The 19270-nt window shown below is 46.8% G+C and overlaps 1 protein-coding gene across 1 annotated transcript; it reads right to left on the bottom strand.

Moving 5' to 3' along the window:
- Positions 1-1890: 1890 nt before the first annotated feature.
- On the bottom strand, positions 1891-15690 carry LOC129014722 (golgin subfamily A member 8H). The gene is made up of 19 exons (XM_054452399.2): positions 15437-15690; positions 13673-13792; positions 12712-12771; positions 12448-12528; positions 11556-11594; positions 11243-11290; positions 11070-11154; positions 10865-10974; positions 9741-9827; positions 9527-9634; positions 9244-9331; positions 8591-8856; positions 6944-7019; positions 6421-6512; positions 6105-6167; positions 5772-5854; positions 5571-5671; positions 5320-5475; positions 1891-5234 (listed from the first exon to the last, which is right to left on the bottom strand). Exons 1-19 carry the CDS (start codon positions 15482-15484, stop codon positions 5059-5061), a joined length of 1887 nt encoding a protein of 628 aa, XP_054308374.1. The 5' UTR covers positions 15485-15690; the 3' UTR covers positions 1891-5058.
- Positions 15691-19270: the final 3580 nt, after the last annotated feature.

The following is a 19270-nucleotide window of genomic DNA, read 5'->3' on the forward strand; positions in this document are numbered from 1 at the left end:
TGGGAGAGGATGTCCTTTGGACTCAGCCCAGTGACAAAAGCATTTGAAAAGACTGATGTATATGATGGCTATTCCCTACAGGTACAAGTCTGTACCTCCAGGGACCCAAGGCATTGGCTCCACCCGGTAACTTGTTCTGTTTATTCTTGTTTTGGGCGGCACCGATTGCCCTAGGGCTAAGCAGGACTGCCAACCCAGACTCGATTGCCAAGAGTATCCCCCTCCCCAAGCTAGCCATGGGAAAGCCACTTGCATCATAAGACTACAGGAAATCAAAGGGAAGAAAAAGCACAATTTAGTCAGCTACCCTCCAGTTGATGGGCAATAAGTGTTTGCTATTTTGAACAGAGCTGCATGCCTTGCCCACATCCCCTGTTTTATATAGGCAAGAATTTGTCTTGGATGTAGAGTAGAGTTGCCGGGCTGGGAGGAGTGTGAATATTCAACCTTATGAGATGGAGCCAAACTGTTTTCTAAGCTGGTCATACCAGTGTATGCTCTCAGCAGCAGGAGGCAGCAGTTCCTTTTTTTTTTTTTTTTTGACAGGGTCCGCCCAGGCTAGAGTGCAGTGGCACGATCTCGGCTCATTGCAGAAGAGGCCACCAGGTGCAGACTGGAGAGGGAGGCAAGGGGACAGAACGGAAGATGCCTGGGGTGGGTGGAAGTCAGTGCCCTTAGGTGCTGGTACCTGTCTTCCCGGCCACCGCTGCATCAGGCTTCTAGGCCTGTTGGCTGTCAGGGCTGGACTGCACCCCATAGGCTCCATGGCAGTCCCCATGGAATCCCCCAGGCGCCACCAGGCAGCATACAGGTAACACGCCTGGAAGGTCCCCAACAGCCTAGCTGGACATGTTCAAGACACTGGGGCTCCTTGTTTGGTGGCACAAACTCCAGGACCCAGTGAGGGAAACGGGAACACACCAGGCCGAGCAGTATGGCTAAATCCGTTTTGTCCAAAATAAAAAGCAAAATAAACAGGAGTCGCATGACCAGGGAGCCATGACCCCATCCCCGCCCCCTTCCTCTGTCCTATACTAGCAATAAATAAGTTTCCCAGCCACAAATAATTATTAGAACCTCCTCCCCATGTGCCAGCTCCAACCTCAGCTAGGTATGATACGGGGCGGCCCTACCCTCTGGAATATACAAAACCTTACACAGACACAATATGTACACTGGGGAAGGGGGGCCACCCCAGCAGCCCGTGCCCTCGCCTGGTCCACAGTTAGCCCCACTGTCCTGCCTCTCTGAATAAGAAGGGAGCCCCCCTGAGGGAAAAGTTGCTATGGTGAGAGTAAGGGGGCCATCAGGCCTCCTCCAAACAAACCAACTCCACCAGCCTCTGGCTCTTAAATAACAATCATCATCACCCAGAAATTTAGGGACTCAGCCTTGGTCAAGGTGGCAAAGGGTCTGTTTGTCTTTCCCCATTAGACAGAGGTCTTGTCCTGCTACCGTAATTGTAAAGGGGTGCCTGGGAAGGGGTGGTAGGGACATGGTGGCGGTGGAGACTCCAGCCCCACTTCTCCAGGCTTTGCTAACAGGGGCCTGCTTATAATTTTTATTTTTTTTCCATGACTTTTAAAAAAAAATCCCATAACTTCTTTTTCATAACTTTTTTTGTAACTTTTCATAAAAATTTTTTCTACTTTTTTTCCCACAACTTTTGTACATTTTTTATCCCATAACTTTTTAACCTCATAATTTTTTCTAATCCCATAACTTTTTTATTTTGTGTTCTTTCAATAAACACTTGCATAGTTATGTTACAATTTTGTGAAAAAATGAAACATATTATCTCATGTGAAGCATGCCCAGCAGTTGCACGTATCAATACCTTTAATACTATAGTTTTCAAGAAACGCAAAATAAAATTTTAAGGCAAAAACAATACTTTGAAACAATTTAATGATTTATTACATTACAGTAGCATCACACCAGCAGTCAATAATGCCTCTCTAGGGAAAAATCTTTCAGTATTTCCATGACACATTCTGTTCACAAGAATTCATAAATTGGTAAAATTCATTCTAAGAAAACTTGGCAAATAAAGCTTTGGACTGGAATTGCCATTTCATTCTCTGCTTTTCCTTCCCACCGTTTCTTTCTTTTACACTACAGTATTCATATTTTAAAATGTTTTAACTTATTTCAGAACATTAAGATAGCAGTTACATTTTTAAATAGTTATATTATTTTAAAATGACTCTTCAAGATAAAGTTTTACAGAAAATATATTATGGATGGGGCTGATTTACATTTTCAAATTTTCTAAAAATCAGCTTTGGTTTTAGAGCTGATATTTTTTCATTTCTGGAAAATCTATCAGGTTTAATCAAATACTTTTAAAATGATTATTATATACTGCAATCTTCAGGTGTTCTGGTTCTTCCTACAGAAACTCAAATGTATTCAGCGGGACTCACATTTTAAAATTCTATGTTTCTGATGAACTCTAACATTCCAATGTTGCCTTCTAAGCAAACTGAAAGCTGCCTTATACTGAATGAGGAAGAGCACAAATACTTGGCTGAATGGGGTATCGCAAAAGACGGCATGAACTTTGAAGAAAGACTTAAGTTATTGTCATACAGTTTCCATTCTTTTTAGCTTTTTCTTAAATATATGACAAATACCTACACAAAGAGTGGTATTTCAGTCAATATAGTAAATTTATTTTCCAGACTGACCTTCAGCTTAAATATGCCAGTGTGTGATTTAATCCATAGGCACCTGATGAACACATTATTGTCAGATTGGTTACAGACGCTAAATGCTATCTGAAGGTCATTCGTAGTCACTGATGTTTATCAGGGTAAAGTGAAGTGATTTCAATGATAAAAGTATCTTTGAAATAATTTATCAATGTATTAGATAAACCCAGTTTCAGAATGATAAAAGAAAAAATGTTAGACCAAATAATGTGGCTAATTAACAGGGGTCCGATTTCTAGCACATGGGTTTAAAATGCTCTTAAAGTAACTGTCTTTAAACTGAACACAAAGAATGCAAAAGCAGCAAGTTCAGAAAATAAAAGGCAAGAACAGGACTTTAAGTGCATTTTAAACCCACGGGCTAGAAATCGTACCACTGTTAATTAGCCACATTATTTGGTCTAACATTTTTTCTTTATCATTCTGAAACTGGGTTTATCTAATACATTGATACATTCATAAAATTTGGAAGAGTCAGTTGAAGTCACAAGGACCGAATATTTGCCCTCTTTCAGTGAATGCCGGCAAATCTGTTATTCCATCGGTAAAATCGTATTGCTGCTCTCCTGTTAATGTCATAGAAGTATCATGAGGATGCCAAATGCTAAATATGGAGATGGTCTAGTAACTAGAAATCCCCACACCAGGGAGCACACATACATATCTCCCTACATCCTAATAATGTGATGTGTTCTGGAACACAGACATTAAAACTTCATGAAGTTTTCCCAAGCATCAAGTTATGATTTAGGCAATATATGACTGAAATGCATTCATTCATCATGCGTAGGCACAATCACATGAATATTGCACTAAATATGTCCCTGACTGAAACAGAGAGGTACAAAAACATATTTCACTCTTTGTAAAGAAGTCTGTGAGAAAATATAACTGTGTGACGGTATAGACACGTTTCCTGATAATACATTGACATTCACAAACAGTAGATTGCACTGCAGTTTGGAAACATTTTAAGTTTCATAAACTTCTCCTTGATTTTCAAACATAGTATAATACTGTGTACTAAAATTCCTTTTTGTTTCAACTAAGCACTCTCACATATATTAGTTTATAATAATGTTTCTATTATTTTTTAAAGTGTTTTCCACTTAAGGAAAAGAAGTAAATTCCTATGTCAGAGTAACCAAGGTGGTTGAAGAATAGGTATTAGCCAGAGACGTCTAGATGGTAAAATCAATCTTCAAGCCTCAAAGAAGCTCCATGAACAGAGAGGAATGCCAGGCACCACACAGCTTTCCTTCACTCTAATTCATTCTTGACTAGAGCCTGTATGCCTGTTCCAGGGACATTTGAACTCATAAAGGATTTCTTATGATCGTCACTAAATACATTAAGAAGAACGCCCACCAGCGCCCTTTTGTGAACTGAGGCATGTAGTCATGTGATTAAAACAGGTAACATGAACTCTGACTTTAAAATGTATTGTAGACACAAATGCTCTAAGCTAGGAAAGGTTTTCCACATCCACAGTCAACGATGGGAACCTTTCATTCCTCAGAAATAAGCCCTTTTTAGGTCATCAAAAAAGAGTACAACTGCTGCAGCTCCTGATGCAATATCTTCATGAGCCCAGAGCACATACAAATCCTAAGGGAACCACCATAATACAGCGCTAATTCTTGGCACTGGAACAGATGAAACACACTTTATCCTGCACATACCTGCCAGAGGAGGCCACTTTCCTCTTCTGTGAGATTTAAAAAGCTCCCCCAAAAGGTTATTACTCCCATCACCAACACACAGAAAATGGAGGAAAGGCTGTTTCCAGTTCTCGGCCTTTAAACAACTCTAAATGTCAGTACTCATAGTGGCATATTACAAAGTAATAAACAGTGCACACTTGGGGGCAAACTACATATTGAGCTAATGAAGAGCTCACTGTGATTAAGATTAGATCAAACAACAGTAGAACATAGGCAAATTCTGTCTCAATTCTGTAGTGAATATACATGCTGCAATAACATTAAAGAAGCATGGCAGCCTATTCCAAACCAACGAGAACAATTTTCTGCAAAGAGTGGGTCTTTGTGTGTTTGAACTCCCACCACATAAGGGCAAACTCGATATGCATGCTAATGACCTACAATTATGAAATTAAAAAAGAAAAATGCTAAAGGATGCCAGAGTGAACATCAGTGAGAGCCACAGAGACCCACTCTCTTTTAACTTTTTACAAATAAACTTAAACTATAAATTAGAAACACAAATAATCATGAGTGACTCTAACATTCAAATGAAGTAAATGAATTGTGTAGGAGATTAACCCCATAACTCGGTTTCTTATTTAAAAATTTCTTGAGCAGCTCTTTGATGACAGTGATGTTTATCTCCTTCTTCTCAGCAGCCAAGCCCAGCAAAAGAATGGCACACAGCAGTTGCTGCCCAAGCCTGGGTGCTCCTGGTGGTCCTGCACGATTGGCTGTGTGGTAGGGTTGTCATAGAGAGGACCCTCCCTGGCCTCTCCTTGAGCAGAGGAGGTGAGGCTCACTTCACAAAGATCTTTGGAGAGAGGGAGGCGGGGATCTGAGCACAGTGGGAGAACCCCTCTTCCTGCCTGCCCACCCCACCTGAGGGCTCTACTCACCACCCTGCTTGTCTGCAGCCCCAAGTTCCTGGGGGGCTGGGGCTCCTGGACCGGGCTCATCAGCAGGGTTCTGGGCAGCAGCCAGGAATTTTCTGTGACCATTGTTGTAGTTGCTATAAGCCGCAATACCATCTGCTGCAGCTCCAGCAGCTTCACCTGGAGGGAGGGGTGCTCAGCTGTCATGCCGCTGCCTGCACCCACCCTCACACCCACCCCCACCCCCACCCCCACAGAGATGTTGCACACCCTACCTTCATCTCCTCCCTGTCCTGGGCCAGCCTGATGATGTCCTCCTCCCAGTGCCGCATCTTTGGCACTGCCCCCTGGCTCTGTTAAAACGTGATGGATTTTCCTGCAAGAAGACAGGGCTCAGATGCTGGGGTCCCTCTGACGGCCCTGCAGCTCCCCCTGTGGTGCCCTGGCCTCCCACTCACTGATGGCATCTCTCTCACCAGTAGTGGATGAAGCGAAGTTCTTGTTTGTTCACCAGCTCACTCAGGTCTGCCTTCTCCTCCAGGTGGTCCATAAAGCCACTCTGGAGCCAAAATATTGCGGTCACATCTCGGCAGCGACCTGCCCTCAGGTGGCATTTTCAAGTCATGGAGAAGGTGGAGGTGAGTCCTGGCATGAGCCAGCTTCTCCATGACTTCCTGCAGGGCCCAGTGGGTCTCCCCACTCACAGACCTGCCCCCAGTCCCTGGGGCTGGGACCACTGCCTCTGGCTTCTTCAGGGCAGGGGCCACCGGGTGAGCCAGGCACTGGCAGCACACCCTCTGCTTTTTCACCTGCTCTTGTAACCGTGCTTCCTCCTCCTGGACACTGGCTCCAGTGGACTTGAAAATCGCCACCTGAGGGCAAGACATGAGCATTCTTGTAGGGGCATACACACAGCAAATGGGGCAGAGAGGTGGAGTGCAGCCCCTTCCCTTGGGGCCTCAGAGAGTACACATTTGTTACGGGTGAAATGGTGTCTGACCACTGGCTCCCAGAAGGGGTGAGGGTCCAGAGAAACCAGAACGCAGGGAAACTAAGAGCATAAAGGGGTCTTGGAGGGACCACAGAGGAAGGTGGCAAAATGGGTGCAGGGGGAGTCAGGCTCACCATGGCCTCCCTGCCCTCCAGGTCCTCTGAGATGCTTGGCATGGGCCGAGGTGCCTCCTCCTCCTCACTGTCCAGATGTCCTCCTCCATCTCCTGTGGGGGGTGGCCAGAGGGGTCTTCAGACAACCCAACAAGGGAGGTACTGTGGGCCCACCTCTGCCTCCACCCTCACTGTGTAACCCTGAGCCAGCCCCTCCCCAGAGAGGAATGAGCTGCTCTTCTTTATTTGTACTTTTAAGAATCAAAATCTTGCTATTCCACCCAGGCACACTCCCACTACTGGTCGATGTGGGAGTTCTGACCTGCTCTCTTTCTGACCTGGGCCAGTTCAGCCATCCTTAGGCAACTTGGTGGCCCCCTGCTCACAGGAGGTCAACACACTGATGCCGAACTTAGTGCAGGCACCCGGTCGGCATAATGACCAGCTGTTCTAAAGGTCTCTTCCAACTCCTCAATCCTATGCTGCTAACAGTCCCCCCTTCCTCCTGGGGCTCTCTCCTCTTCCTCTGAGCGGTCTCCCGTACCTTCCCCAGGGAGAGCCATGAGGCTCAGCTGGGTTGTTAGCTGCTGGTTCTGCTGGCTGGTAGCTTCCAGGTGCTCCTAAGGGGACAGGAAAGAGTGAGAAGGGATGGAGTTTGCCAGGTCATCCCCTTCACGGCCCCGTCCTCCACAGCTCCCTCCCCTGGGTCTCCTGCAACTTTTGGCAGGCCATCTCGGCCACCGCTTTGCCCCAAGCTTCCTGCTGCTGCAGCTGGTTCATGAGCTGGGTCTGCTGCAGTCACTGCCTGGGCAGCGCCTCCTTCTCAGAGGTCAGCTGCTGATAGGCGGCCACCTGCTGCTGATAGGTGGCCACGTACTGCTGCAGGTGACCCAGGTAATGGTCTGGCTGCTGCTGCAGACTCTGAGCCTCTTGGCTCTTCAGCTCCACCTGCAGGAAGATCCTGGGCGTGAGAGCACGTGGTGGCTGGTTTCCAGATTCTGGGCCCATTAGTGGGGTAGCGAGGGCACTGTGGGGCTCTGTCACCTGCCCAGGCCCCTGGCCCCTTGCTCCAGGCCTAAGTGACTGCCTCCCTTTCCTAGAACCCCATGCCTCCTTCCCCAGCCTCAAATCTCATACCCTCTTCTCATTTAATCCTCAGCACCTCTGTAAGGAAAATGCTAACTTCCCTTTGAAGTTAAAGAAACAGACTTTGAGATGAAAAGTACTTGAATGGTGACCAGTGGAACCAGGCTGGAATCCAGTTTTAATCTAAGGAGTCTTTTTGTTTTGTTTTGAGACAAGAGTGTCACTCTGTGGCCCAGGCTGGAGTGCAGTGGTGCAATCTCAGCTCACTGCAACCTCCACCCCCTGAGCTCAAGCGATTCTCATGCCTCAGCCTCCTGAGTAGGTGGAATTACAGGCATGTGCCACAATGCCCTGCTAATATTTATTTTATTTTTTTGTAATTTTAGTAGACATGAGGTTTTACCATGTTGGCCAGGCTGATCTCAAACTCCCGACCTCAAGTGATTCTCCTGCCTCAGTCTCCCAAAGTGCTGGGATTATAGGCATGAGCCACTGCACCTGGCATAAGGAGCCTGTTATACCACCGTCTCTTCCCCTGTGATTGGGGGCTCCATGCCTCTAGCTGGGATGATGATGTCCAGACCTGAGAGGAGCCCAGGGCTACCCACCTCTAAAAGTCAGAGGGCAGGAAGCAAGAAACAGTCACAGTACTGCTCTGGAGAGTGCTGGGGTCACCTGCCCCCAGGCTGGAGCTGCCCCTGGCTTGGCACCTCCCCTCCCCAGAGGCTGCTGCCCGCCTCACAGCCCTTCTTGGATGGGGTGGAGGTTTCTGTCTCCTTCACCTCACCAAGCTTCTCCTGTAGCTCCTTTACTTGCTGCTTCAACTGCAGTGCACTCTTGTGCTCATTGTTCTGGACATAGAGAAGCAATCAGCAGCCACCCACTGCAGCTGGAAACCCCAGAACTTGGTGTCTGCCTCCCATGGCACCAGGAAGGGTGGAGGCAGGTTAGAAAAATCATCCCCTCTTTCCCACAGCCACCTGGCTCACAGGTGCCCTTAGAAGTAACATTTCACATGAGGGCTACACTGCCCCATTTTAGAGGTGGGGAACAAAGGCCCAGAGGGCTAGGGAGGAGGGCAGGCTCCCCCGGTGGGGCAACGCACCAGCTCCTCAAAGATGCTCTGTGGCTTGGCCAGCTGCTGAAGCCTCTCCTGCTGCTCCTCAAGCCTCTCCTCCTGCTTCCGAAGCCTCTCTTCCTGCACCTGAATCCTCTCTTCTTGTCCCCGGTTCAGGAGGCTTATGCGCTGATTGTTTTTGACTTGGGCCTGGAGCTCTCCTGCCACTCTCTCTAGTTCCTTCCTCAGGTGCTGCAGCTCCACCTTGGAGGACATTGCTGGGGGCTCTGGGGGCTCTGGGGGCAGGGGTTCAGCTGAGAAAGGAAGCAGATAATAAGGGCCTCTGGATTCTCAAAAAAACAAAACAAAACAAAAACCCTCCTCTTGGTGCACAGCTCCTCTCAGACTCCCCAAACTTGGCCTCACTGCTTATGATTCCACGCACCGGGATGGTAGCCAGTCTTCCAAACCAGTTTCAAAAAAAGAGCACTGCGGGTGACTGACAGTGGGCCCTCCTTGCTGATGGGGACACTGAGACACTGAGACTTATTGAGATGACAAGACTTGCCATCTCCTGGCACAGACCTCTTTCCCTCTGCCTCAAAGCCCTTGCATCCACCTACCTCCCTGGGGCATTCTAAGCCACCCTCACAGCCCTCTGATGCCAATCCTGCTCCCAGGTCATGCCAGCCCCATCTTACCCATCTGGTTTTTCAGTTTGGACAAGCTCCTCTCCAGCTTCTCTATCCGACGCATATCATTCTTCTTTTCATTCTTTAATGTGCAAACCTGCCGAAAGCACAAGGGGAAAGGGCCCTGGAGAGAGGGGCTGGTGGCTGGACAGGCTGCCATCTCCCTCTCTGACCCCACCTCCACAAAGCCCAGACCCATGACCACCTCTGGCTGTACTATTGCCATTTTAAAGATGCCCAGAAAGATCCAGTGACCTATCTAAGGTGGGGGTGCTGAAGGGTCAGATCTCACCTCCTGCGACATTTTTCTCATCCTCTGCTGCCACCGGGCCCTCTCTCCTTTTAGATGTTGCACACACTCGTCTCTTTCTAATTGGGCTTGTTTAAATGACTCCTTCAACTGCAAGAATGGGCACAGAAGTTAGGAAGGGCTGTCACTGGTCCTCTCCTGCTCCTGGCCACCTGGGGTCATCTTCCTTCCACATCCATCCCTCAGAAAACCTCACCTGTGTCACCTGCGCTTTCAGCAGTGCCTGCTCCTGGATGGAGTGCTCTAACTTCCACTCCATACGTGCTTTACTGTGGCTGGAAAACTGGATGGTGAAGAGTGACCAGTTTCAATCTGGTGAGCCCGGGCCATTCCACACAGTGCCCCTTAAAAGGGCTAGGGCTAGGCCCAATATACAACTTGCTCAGTAAAGATCAAGGCATTTCCAAGCCCGTGGTCTAGTTTTTAAAAGAACTCAGTAAAGTTGGAAGGGACAGGGAATGAGATTGAATTTATAGCTGGCTAACAGAGGCCCAGAGAGATCAGATAATATTGCTATTGTTATTACTGTTATTATTACCACTGTTTGAACCTTTGTGGAATGCTTCACCAGGTACAATGCTAACAATCCCGTTTAATCCTCACAACCACCATAGGAGACAGTTACTATGATTACCTCTTTTGTATAGATGAAAAAACATGGAGTATTTGAGGTTAAGTGCTTGCCTGAGTTCACTTAGGCAGAGCTGGGATATAAACGCCCAGGTCTATCCAATTCTCTAAGCCCATTTTTCTTGCTGGGGATGGGGGCACAGATAGGAAGGGGAAAATTAATCTTTTGTTCACTTTTTGAAAGGATGATACATTCGCATAGTCCAAAACTCAGAAGGTACAGAAGGGAAGTATCTCCCAGCCAACTTGTTGCTCTCTCCTGAATTTTTTATGAATGCTTGCAGACATGTTTTATGTATATTATCATAGTATGTACACAAACACACACATGCACACATTTCCTCTTTCTATAGAAATGGTAACATACTAGAAGTACTCTTCTGTACCTTCACAGTACAAGTACCCAATACCCCACCTAGGACTTGCCCAAGACCACAGCCAGGTAAGGGAGGGGCAGGCACTTGGCCTCCAAGCTCTGCGTCCAGTGCTCACTCCACACAGTGCCCCTCAACTCACCCACAGCAGCTGACTCAGCCCCAAGCTGCCACTAAAAACCTTTTAAAAAAGCAGCAAGAAATGGCCATGCTGCCTTCTGGGCAGGACACTCCATCCTGCAGAAGGGACCTTTAGGCTCACTCCTCCATCTGTGAAGCCAGGCTCCCAGGGGATGGGGCAGGTGGTTGGACTCACCTGGTTTGCCTTCTTCTTCTGTGTGGCGGTGACAGCAGAGAGAGCCTGCTCTAACTCTCTTTTACGCTGCAATGAATGTTGCAGGTGGATAGCCAGATCCTTTGACTCTTCTGTAATGAGAGAGTTGAGATGGGTCCCAAAGGACTCCCCCTGAAGACCTGTCAAAGTGCCAGGTTGAAGGATGACAGGGTGCCCAGATTCTCACCTTCAAAGTATCTGAGAGAACGTTTCATGTGGTACAGGTGTGTATTTAGCTTCCCTTTCTGTATGTTCAATGTCTGGATTTGAACCTTTGGGAGAAAAGCCAAGCAAGTGCTGAAAGAGAAGGAAAGAAACATTCTCCGGAGGACAGGAGGAAACTTCACACCCTCCACTCACCTCTAGCTCCCTTTCGGCTTTCTGTTTCTTGTTGTTTGCTTTCTTTTCCTGTAGGAAGAGGAAGACAGAGCTCTCACCAGGGAGAGGCAGAGATGGCACAGCAAGAGACATGCACCCAGAATGCCACCAATGCCCCAGGACAGGCCCACCCATTGGACCAGGTTATCAGGGGCCCTGTGGGGATGGGGTGGAATCTGAGGAGTGAGCCTTCTTCCCCAGGCTGGGAGTAGGTGAGACGAGACTGGGGCCTCTATGTCTGAGTGCCCCCCAAACCCTGCAGTCATCTCGTGAGCAAACAAAGAAATCACGTTACTTCTTCCAGCTGATGTTCCACTTGTTTCTTCTGTTGTTTCTGTGGGGAAAGTCAAATTAAGGTGATGGAGGGTGGCCCCCTCAACTCTATTCCCCAGACCAGGAAGCGGTAGGCAGGGGCCAGGAATGGATTTTCAAGGCAAAGTTCTCAGACATAATGGGAACACGAACTGGTAAACTCTCCTCAAGCTCCCAAGGACAGAGGATTTGGGTCTTTGTTGGCTTTTGCCCACAGCCACAGAACTCAAAGTCTGAATCTGGAATCTCTTGAGAGGACAGCAACATAAACCTCTAGAGACGGAGTTTCAGAAAGGCCCCTCCTTCTGGCAGCTTGTGATTTAGAAAAGTGGGTTCATTCAATAAACATGTACTGAGCACGTACAGGCCAGGTATGGTTCTTCACAGCAGATATAGGATGGAAAAGGACAGACAGGAGCCCTTGGCCCTGAGGTTTCCTTTCTAGTGGGCCTTTAAATCTCAGACTCAAGAGCTAACAGAGACCTTTGATACTCACTACCTCCTCGGAAACACGAGCCTAAAAAGGAGAGGTGGCTTGTTGAGAATCAAAGAGCAAATTAGGGACTGAGTCACGGCAGAAATACAGGGCCCCTGATAACCAGTCAGGCTACCAATTCCCCGAGAGGCAACAACCCCAGGGCTTGTGTAGCAAGGACTCGAGCACGGGTGTCTGGAGAGGAGAGAGTTGGCAAAGAGGGCAGCAAAAGAAGAGCCATGCTGCATGCTCTGGGGTCCCTCCAGGTGAGGCCTGGGCGCCCCAGCTCCCTATTTGTCCTGGGCACCAGGGGCCCCCAGCCCCTTTCTTCAGGGCCCCAAGGGGAAACTGGAGCCCAGGATTGGCAGTGTGGAATCAGGGGACCCCACTGGACTCTTACCAAAGATTTGATGGTGTTCTTCAGTTGACTGATTTTTACGGACCTTGAATCCAGGACTACTGCTAGTTCTTGGCATGGGCTCTGAGGCACATGCAGAGAGGAAGAAGTGGAGGAGGAGTTGGGGGAGAGGTAGAGAGAATAATCATTAGGGCTGGGGTGTGTGTGGGCTGTCTCAGCTGGCAGAGGGGCACCCAGTCCCACCTGGAGGAGGAGGTTGGAGGGTTGACCTGAAGGGTCACAGCACCTGTGCCCAGAGCCTCTTACCTCCAGATCCTTCAGGGTAGCAGATGATGTAGGGCCTTCCCTGTGGAAATCTCTTGCTGACTACAAGAGATGAGAGCGCATATGGAGATGTTCTGTCCCCCACAGTGTCTGAGTCCTCTGACTTCCTTTCTTCCCCATCAACTGGCAACATTTTCTTTTCTGCCTGTCTTGGATCCTTTGTCCCATAACTCCTTTATGCTAACTTCTCTCATGGTTCTTATCTCCCCACCATCCCATCCTGGGGCCCTTTCAGTGATTCCTGATGGCAAGTGACTGTTCTCATTGTCCTGGCTTCCCCTTGAGACTGGGGATGAGGAAACTCAAACAGCAATGACCATATCCTGGGTGTCCTGAGTGTTTACAGCAGGCCATGTACTAGGGATTAACATAAAAACAACAATAACAAATCTCATTTAAACTTCACAAGTGGAAGTCAAACAGTATCACCTCTGTTATACAGATGTGAAAAGAGAGGCCCAATTAGGTCAAGCATCTTGCCCTAAATCATAGCCCTAGCAGAGCAGATGGAGAGGCAGGATTCAAACCCAGAATTCCTTTTTTTCTTTTTTTTGAGACAGAGTCTTGCTCTGTCACCAGGCTGGAGTGCAGTGGCACAATCTTGGCTACTGGAAGCTCCACCTCCCAGGTTCACACCATTCTCTTGCCTCAGCCTTCTGAGTAGCTGGGACTACAGGCACATGCCACCATGCTTGGCTAATTTTTTTGTATTTTTAGTAGAGACAGGGTTTCACCGTGTTAACCAGGATGGTCTGGATCTCCTGACCTCATGATCTGCCTGCCTTGGCCTCCCAAATTTCTAGGATTACAGGCATGGGCCACCACACCCAGCTAAAGCCAGAATTCTTAACCAGTACCCAGCAGTCCATCTACAATCTTAACAATTACCCTCTATTGCCCCTTGGCCCCCCTGTCCCCAGAAGCCTGGCCAGCCAAGACTCACATCCCCAGGTGACTGGCAACCACCAGAAGTGGCTGTCTCAGGGATACTGCCATTTGTTTTCCTGTTCCTGTTCACTCCTGCTGGAACTCTAGGGCTGTTTTTCTGCCAATATTCTTTTAACTGTTGGAAAGAAGAGCAGTAATACTCATGAGAACTGTCAGCCCCTACAGCCACATCCTCCTTTACAGTTTTTACAAAATACACTTACACACCATCTGATTTAATGACGCCAACAACAGTACAAGGTGTTGTCACACTCACTTAGTGACTGAGAGGGATTGATATCATGGCTAGAAAAAAAAAAGAAAAAGGCAATACTGGAACTTTGAAACTCAGTCTTCTGACTCCAAGCTCTGAGGTTTTGCCAAGAATCAGCAGCTGCCAGGGACCAAACCCAGAGGCAGAGGTAGAAAAGTAAACGTTAAGTAGGCAGGAACTGTATGCCATGTGGTTTAGAGTCATACATCCTCACACATCTGTTAGTGTGAAGAAGTGCACCAGTACCCCTCAAACTTTTATATCAATGTGTCCTCATGGCAGAAGGCAGCCTTTCTCTTAAATCAGAATTTATCAGAAAGAGGACAACCCAAGCCTCATTTCAGAGAGAAGTCTGGTATGCTCTTAGAAACCTAAGTGACTGTCATCCCTAAGTACATTCATGTTTTTTCTCTTGATCTCAAGAGAATCAAGGGAAACTGATGCTTCAGAAAGATGTCCCACATTTATCCTGTGGCACTCAAAGTACCCAAGGTTGAGATAATATGAGGAAGATTCAAGGTGTCAAGTTCAGTTTCCCAAGATCTATTCCACAGAAGATGAGCGAATCTCACTTCAGAGACCACTGACTGAAGGGCAGTCTGGTCCCAGAACCATGGAGAATGAGAATATGAGGTGGAGAACTCAGAAAAAAATGTTAAAATCTCTCTGGAAAGTAGAAGCCTGGGAGAAAACCAAACCAAACCCATTCTCTCATTGCCACCCAGAGATACTGTCAACGTTTTGAGTTCACGGGGGAAGTGTAGGATTTTCCCACCATCAACATCTGTAAGGGAGTGAGGCAGCCTGAAACCGCTTGCTCCTAGGTCCCAGTCTCCATTCCCCTTCCAGCTGGAAATTTGTGCTGTGACCAGAGGAACCAGAAATGGGGTGAGAATGCTTAGGGGACTGGGTCATAAGATCAAAGGCCAGTCTTGCAGTAATGACAGTTACAGGTGGACTGTGACATCACTACATTCCACTCCTCCTGGTGGGGGGAGGGACCATGTCAGCACCATGTCCAAGTCGCCGCTCCATGATGGGGGAGGGAAGTACAGGGTTGGGACCCAGCTCCTTGGAGATGCCAGCACAAAGAACCCAGGGAGGTCGACCTTGAGGCAACAGGAGGGGAGGGCAGAGTCTGCAGCAGGGAGTCCCAGCAGTCACCAGACCAAAGGGGGTGGGGCCTGGATCCTTGGAGATGAGAGTCCAAAGAGCCCAGGGAGATCAAGCTTGGGGCAGCAGGAGATGAAGGCCCAGTAATGGAGTGGGAAGCCCCAAGAGTCACCCACCCAATTCACCCTGGGGTGATCGGTGAGGGCAAGGACTGGGCTGTTGGCCGAAGGGGTGGGGCTGACTGATAAAACTTTGGTGGGGGTAGCCCAGAGGCACCGGGGTTGGGGGGCCCAGTCCAGTGTGCTTCAGGAGTTGTATGGACTCTGGCAGGGGTCTTGTCATCAGAGGGGATCTGTGGCTGGTTTGAGGGGCTATGACCTAGTGCGTTTTTACCTTTTTCTTGGCTGCCGCCAATTTGTTCTGTTGAGTTTCTTCTGCCATCGCAGGGTGGGTAGGGAGGCAGGGTTGGGGCCACGTCAGCGAAATCCCAGTGAGCACTAATCAACACCTCCAGTCACCTACCAGGCAGCTGTGTGACTGAGCCAGAGGAGGCGTAACCAGGGCCCCAGTAGAATGTGGAATAGGGGTGTGGCCTTAATGCTCCAAGCCCATTGGTCAATGAGAAAGATGAAAGGGAAAGGGGGTGTGGCCAGACAGCAGTGTGTCCAGAGGGAACTGTGGCTCACAAGGAAAGCTGCCCATGCAACCGCTGTCCCCACCCACTCTAAGAGAGGGGAGAGGCCTCCCACTCTGGAAGAGAAGAGGGGCCGGCTTTTGCTTTAAAAGCTTTCAAACTTTAAAAAATATATGTGTGTATACTTTATATATATGTGTGTCCGTGTGTGTGTATCTATGTTTTTCTCCATAGCTGTCTTCATTATCCAGCTTCTATGCAAGGTCTATGATTTTGGCCTACAGTTTTCATCTTTGATTACAGTACAAAAATTACCAGTATTACCTTAACTGAGATACAGATCCTATAAAAATGGAAAACCCATAGCATGCTTGATGATTAATGAGGCAGACTATATTATCCAACATTCTAATAAGATAAAATAATCACAATGATTTCTCTTTTTTGGAAAAATGTTTCTCTTATTCTCCTATGTTTTTGTTAAGATTTTTTTTCTTAAACATGTCTAATATCTGTAAAAACACAAAGCTTTTGGGCTGGGCGCAGTGGCTCATGCCTGTAATTCTGGGACTTTGAGAGCCCAAGGTGGGTGGATCATGAGGTCAGGAGATCGAGACCATCCTGGCTAACGCAGTGAAACCCCATCTGTACTAAAAATACAAAAATGTCCGGACATGGTGGCAGACACCTGTAGTCTCAGCTACTTGGGAGGCTAAGGCAGGAGAATGACATGAACCCCCGAGGTGGAGCTTGCAGTGAGCCAAGATCATGCCACTGCACTCCAGCCTGGGCTACAGAGCAAGACTCTATCTCAATAAATAAATAAATAAATTCATTAATTAATTAAAATAAAAAATTAATAGTAAGAGCAATGTGAACAAAAGATGCAATGAAATAATTTAGAAAGTACAAACTATTAAAAAGTAGATTTTAAAACTTGTGCAATGAAGTCAAACAGCACCCAACGAAAACGTATACCCTTACATGTTTGTTTAAAAAGCAATTTAAATTACATTGATCCACTAAACTAGGAAAAGCAAAACAAACAAAAAGGGGGAAATAATTAAGACATAAGGAAAAAGTAAAAAAGAAAAACCACTAGATTTAAAAAATAAAACTAAAGGAGAATTCTTTCAAAAGACTGAGATTAAAACAGTCAAGCCTCTGATAAGTAATCAAGATAAAGAAAACTTTGAAGAGAAAAAGGCATATAGCCACATGTGAATATGATGCAAAAAGTGAAAACTTTGCACATCTTTACAACACCTTAGAAGTATGGATGACATGTTCATTTTTTTTTTTTTCTCAGACAGAGTCTCGCTCTGTCACCCACGCTGGAGTGCAGTGGCACGACAAGCTCCACCTCCCGGGTTCACGCCATTCTCCTGCCTCAACCTCCCAAGTAGCTGGGGCTACAGGTGCCCGCCACCATGCCTGGCTAATTTTTTGTATTTTGGCTTAGTAGAGATGGGGCATCACCATGTTAGCCAGGATGGTCTCGATCTCCTGCCCTCGTGATCCACCAGCCTCGGCCTCCCAAAGTGCTGGGATTACAGGCATGAGCCATCGCACCCGGCCAAAGTGTTCATTTTTTTTTTTTTAAGAATCTGCAGTTATGAAAACTAACTGAAGTAGTGGAAAATCTGGGGACCAATACGCAGAAGAAGGAAAAAGACAAAGACTCATCCTCCATATTGGATACTTATTTAAACCAGAATTTGTCAGCCTCAGCAATATTGATATATTGGGCCAGATAATTCTTTGTGGAGGGTTCCCCTGGTGTGTTGTCGGACATTTAGTAACATTCCCTCTACCCACAGAATGCCAATAAGACCTCCCGACCATGACCAGTTGTGACCACAAAAATGTCTCCAGATATTTCCAAACGTCCCATAGGAGGCAAAATACTCCTGCCATTGAAAATTACTGTGTAAACCAGATCTACATCCTAGATCTTAGAAAAAAGATGTAAAGCTTCCCAACTCAGCCCTGCATACCCTTGATACTGAAATGAAATAACAGCCTTAAAGGAAGCAAACAAAACTATAATCTTATTTAATACAGAAGTAAAAATGTAAAAATAAAATATTACCATAGCCATTCTAACAGTGTTTACTATAGGAATGCAAAGATAATTCAAAATTAGGAAAACTTCATCAGGCAATTCACAAATTATATTTCTACATATAATTGAAGGCACAATCATGACAAACAAAGTAGCTCTATATGCATTAGGTCCATGATCTATTCAGTGAAAAACACAAGTTGCAGATGTCTTACAGAAGGAAAACTTAACACTGAACACATATTTTCACCATTTACTCTTTGTCCTGAGGCTCCAATAGAAATACAGTGAAGAATAAACATTGTATGAGCACACAATTACAAAAAAGGAATGGGGTTACCAACAGAAGAGAATTCATCTTCATTAGACAATGACAGTAAATGGAAAATGGTTAATTAATGGAGCAAAGCAAACAAAGGTGGAGGTCAGGAGGATACTGAGAACAACGAGGCTAATTTGTCCCACAGCAACCTGGAAATGATCTAGACTCAGACACGAGGTACCCCCGAGAGTGGGACTGATAGGCAAGACTGAAAACAGAGATTAACCAAAAGCCCGGACAGAGAACACGTTTTCCAGGCCCTGAAACACACTGCTGGCCCCATCTCCTTAAACAGAACCCAAGCAAACATATCTACCTCAGGCAAGAGAATGTAGATTTTACATCCAGAGGAATGGAGTAGTTCCAGCCATCATTTATGATTGCACCAGGAGATAAGATAGAGGGATGGAGGATAACAATTAGGAATCAGCATACATTCCTCCTAAAAGCTATCAGTTGACAAGTCTTTGCCACAAAGAACTCCCAATCAATTTTTATTTATTTTTACTTTTATTTTTATTTATTTATTTTTTTGAGACAGGGTCTTGCTCTTTCACCCAGGCTGGAATGCAGGAATGCAGTGGCATGATCACAGCTCACTGCAGCCTCAATCTCCTGGGCTCAAGCAATCCTCCTGCCTCAGCCTCCCAAGTAGCTGAGACTGCAGATGGGTGTCACCACACTTAGCTATTTTTTTTTTTGGTAAAGATGGGGTCTCACTATGTTGCCCAAACTAGTATTGAGCTCCTGGGCTCAAGAGATCCTCCCACTTCGGTCTCCCAAAGCACTGAGATTATAGGTGTGAGTCACCACACCCCACCTCCCAGTCTTTTAGTAGCTCTCTCAAATATGAATGAACAAATAAAGAATGAAAAAAAGACTACAGGTCAGGCACGGTGGCTCATGTCTGTAATCCCAGCACTTTGGGAGGCTGAGGTGGGTGGATCACCTGAGGTTGGGAGTTCCAGACCAGACTGACCAACATGGAGAAATCCCATCTCTACTAAAAATACACAAATTAGCTGGGCATGGTAGCACATGCCTGTAATCTCAGCTACTTGGGAGGCTGAGGCAGGAGAACTGCTTGAACCTGGGAGGCAGAGGTTGTGGTGAGCCGAGATCACATCATTGTACTCCAGCCTACGCAACAAGAACAAAACTGGGTCTCAAAAAAAAAAAAAAAGACTGCAAATGATAAGCAACATA

The sequence above is a fragment of the Pongo pygmaeus genome, chromosome 16, assembly GCF_028885625.2.
Source record: "Pongo pygmaeus isolate AG05252 chromosome 16, NHGRI_mPonPyg2-v2.0_pri, whole genome shotgun sequence".
In the NCBI taxonomy this organism is placed as follows: domain Eukaryota; kingdom Metazoa; phylum Chordata; class Mammalia; order Primates; family Hominidae; genus Pongo; species Pongo pygmaeus.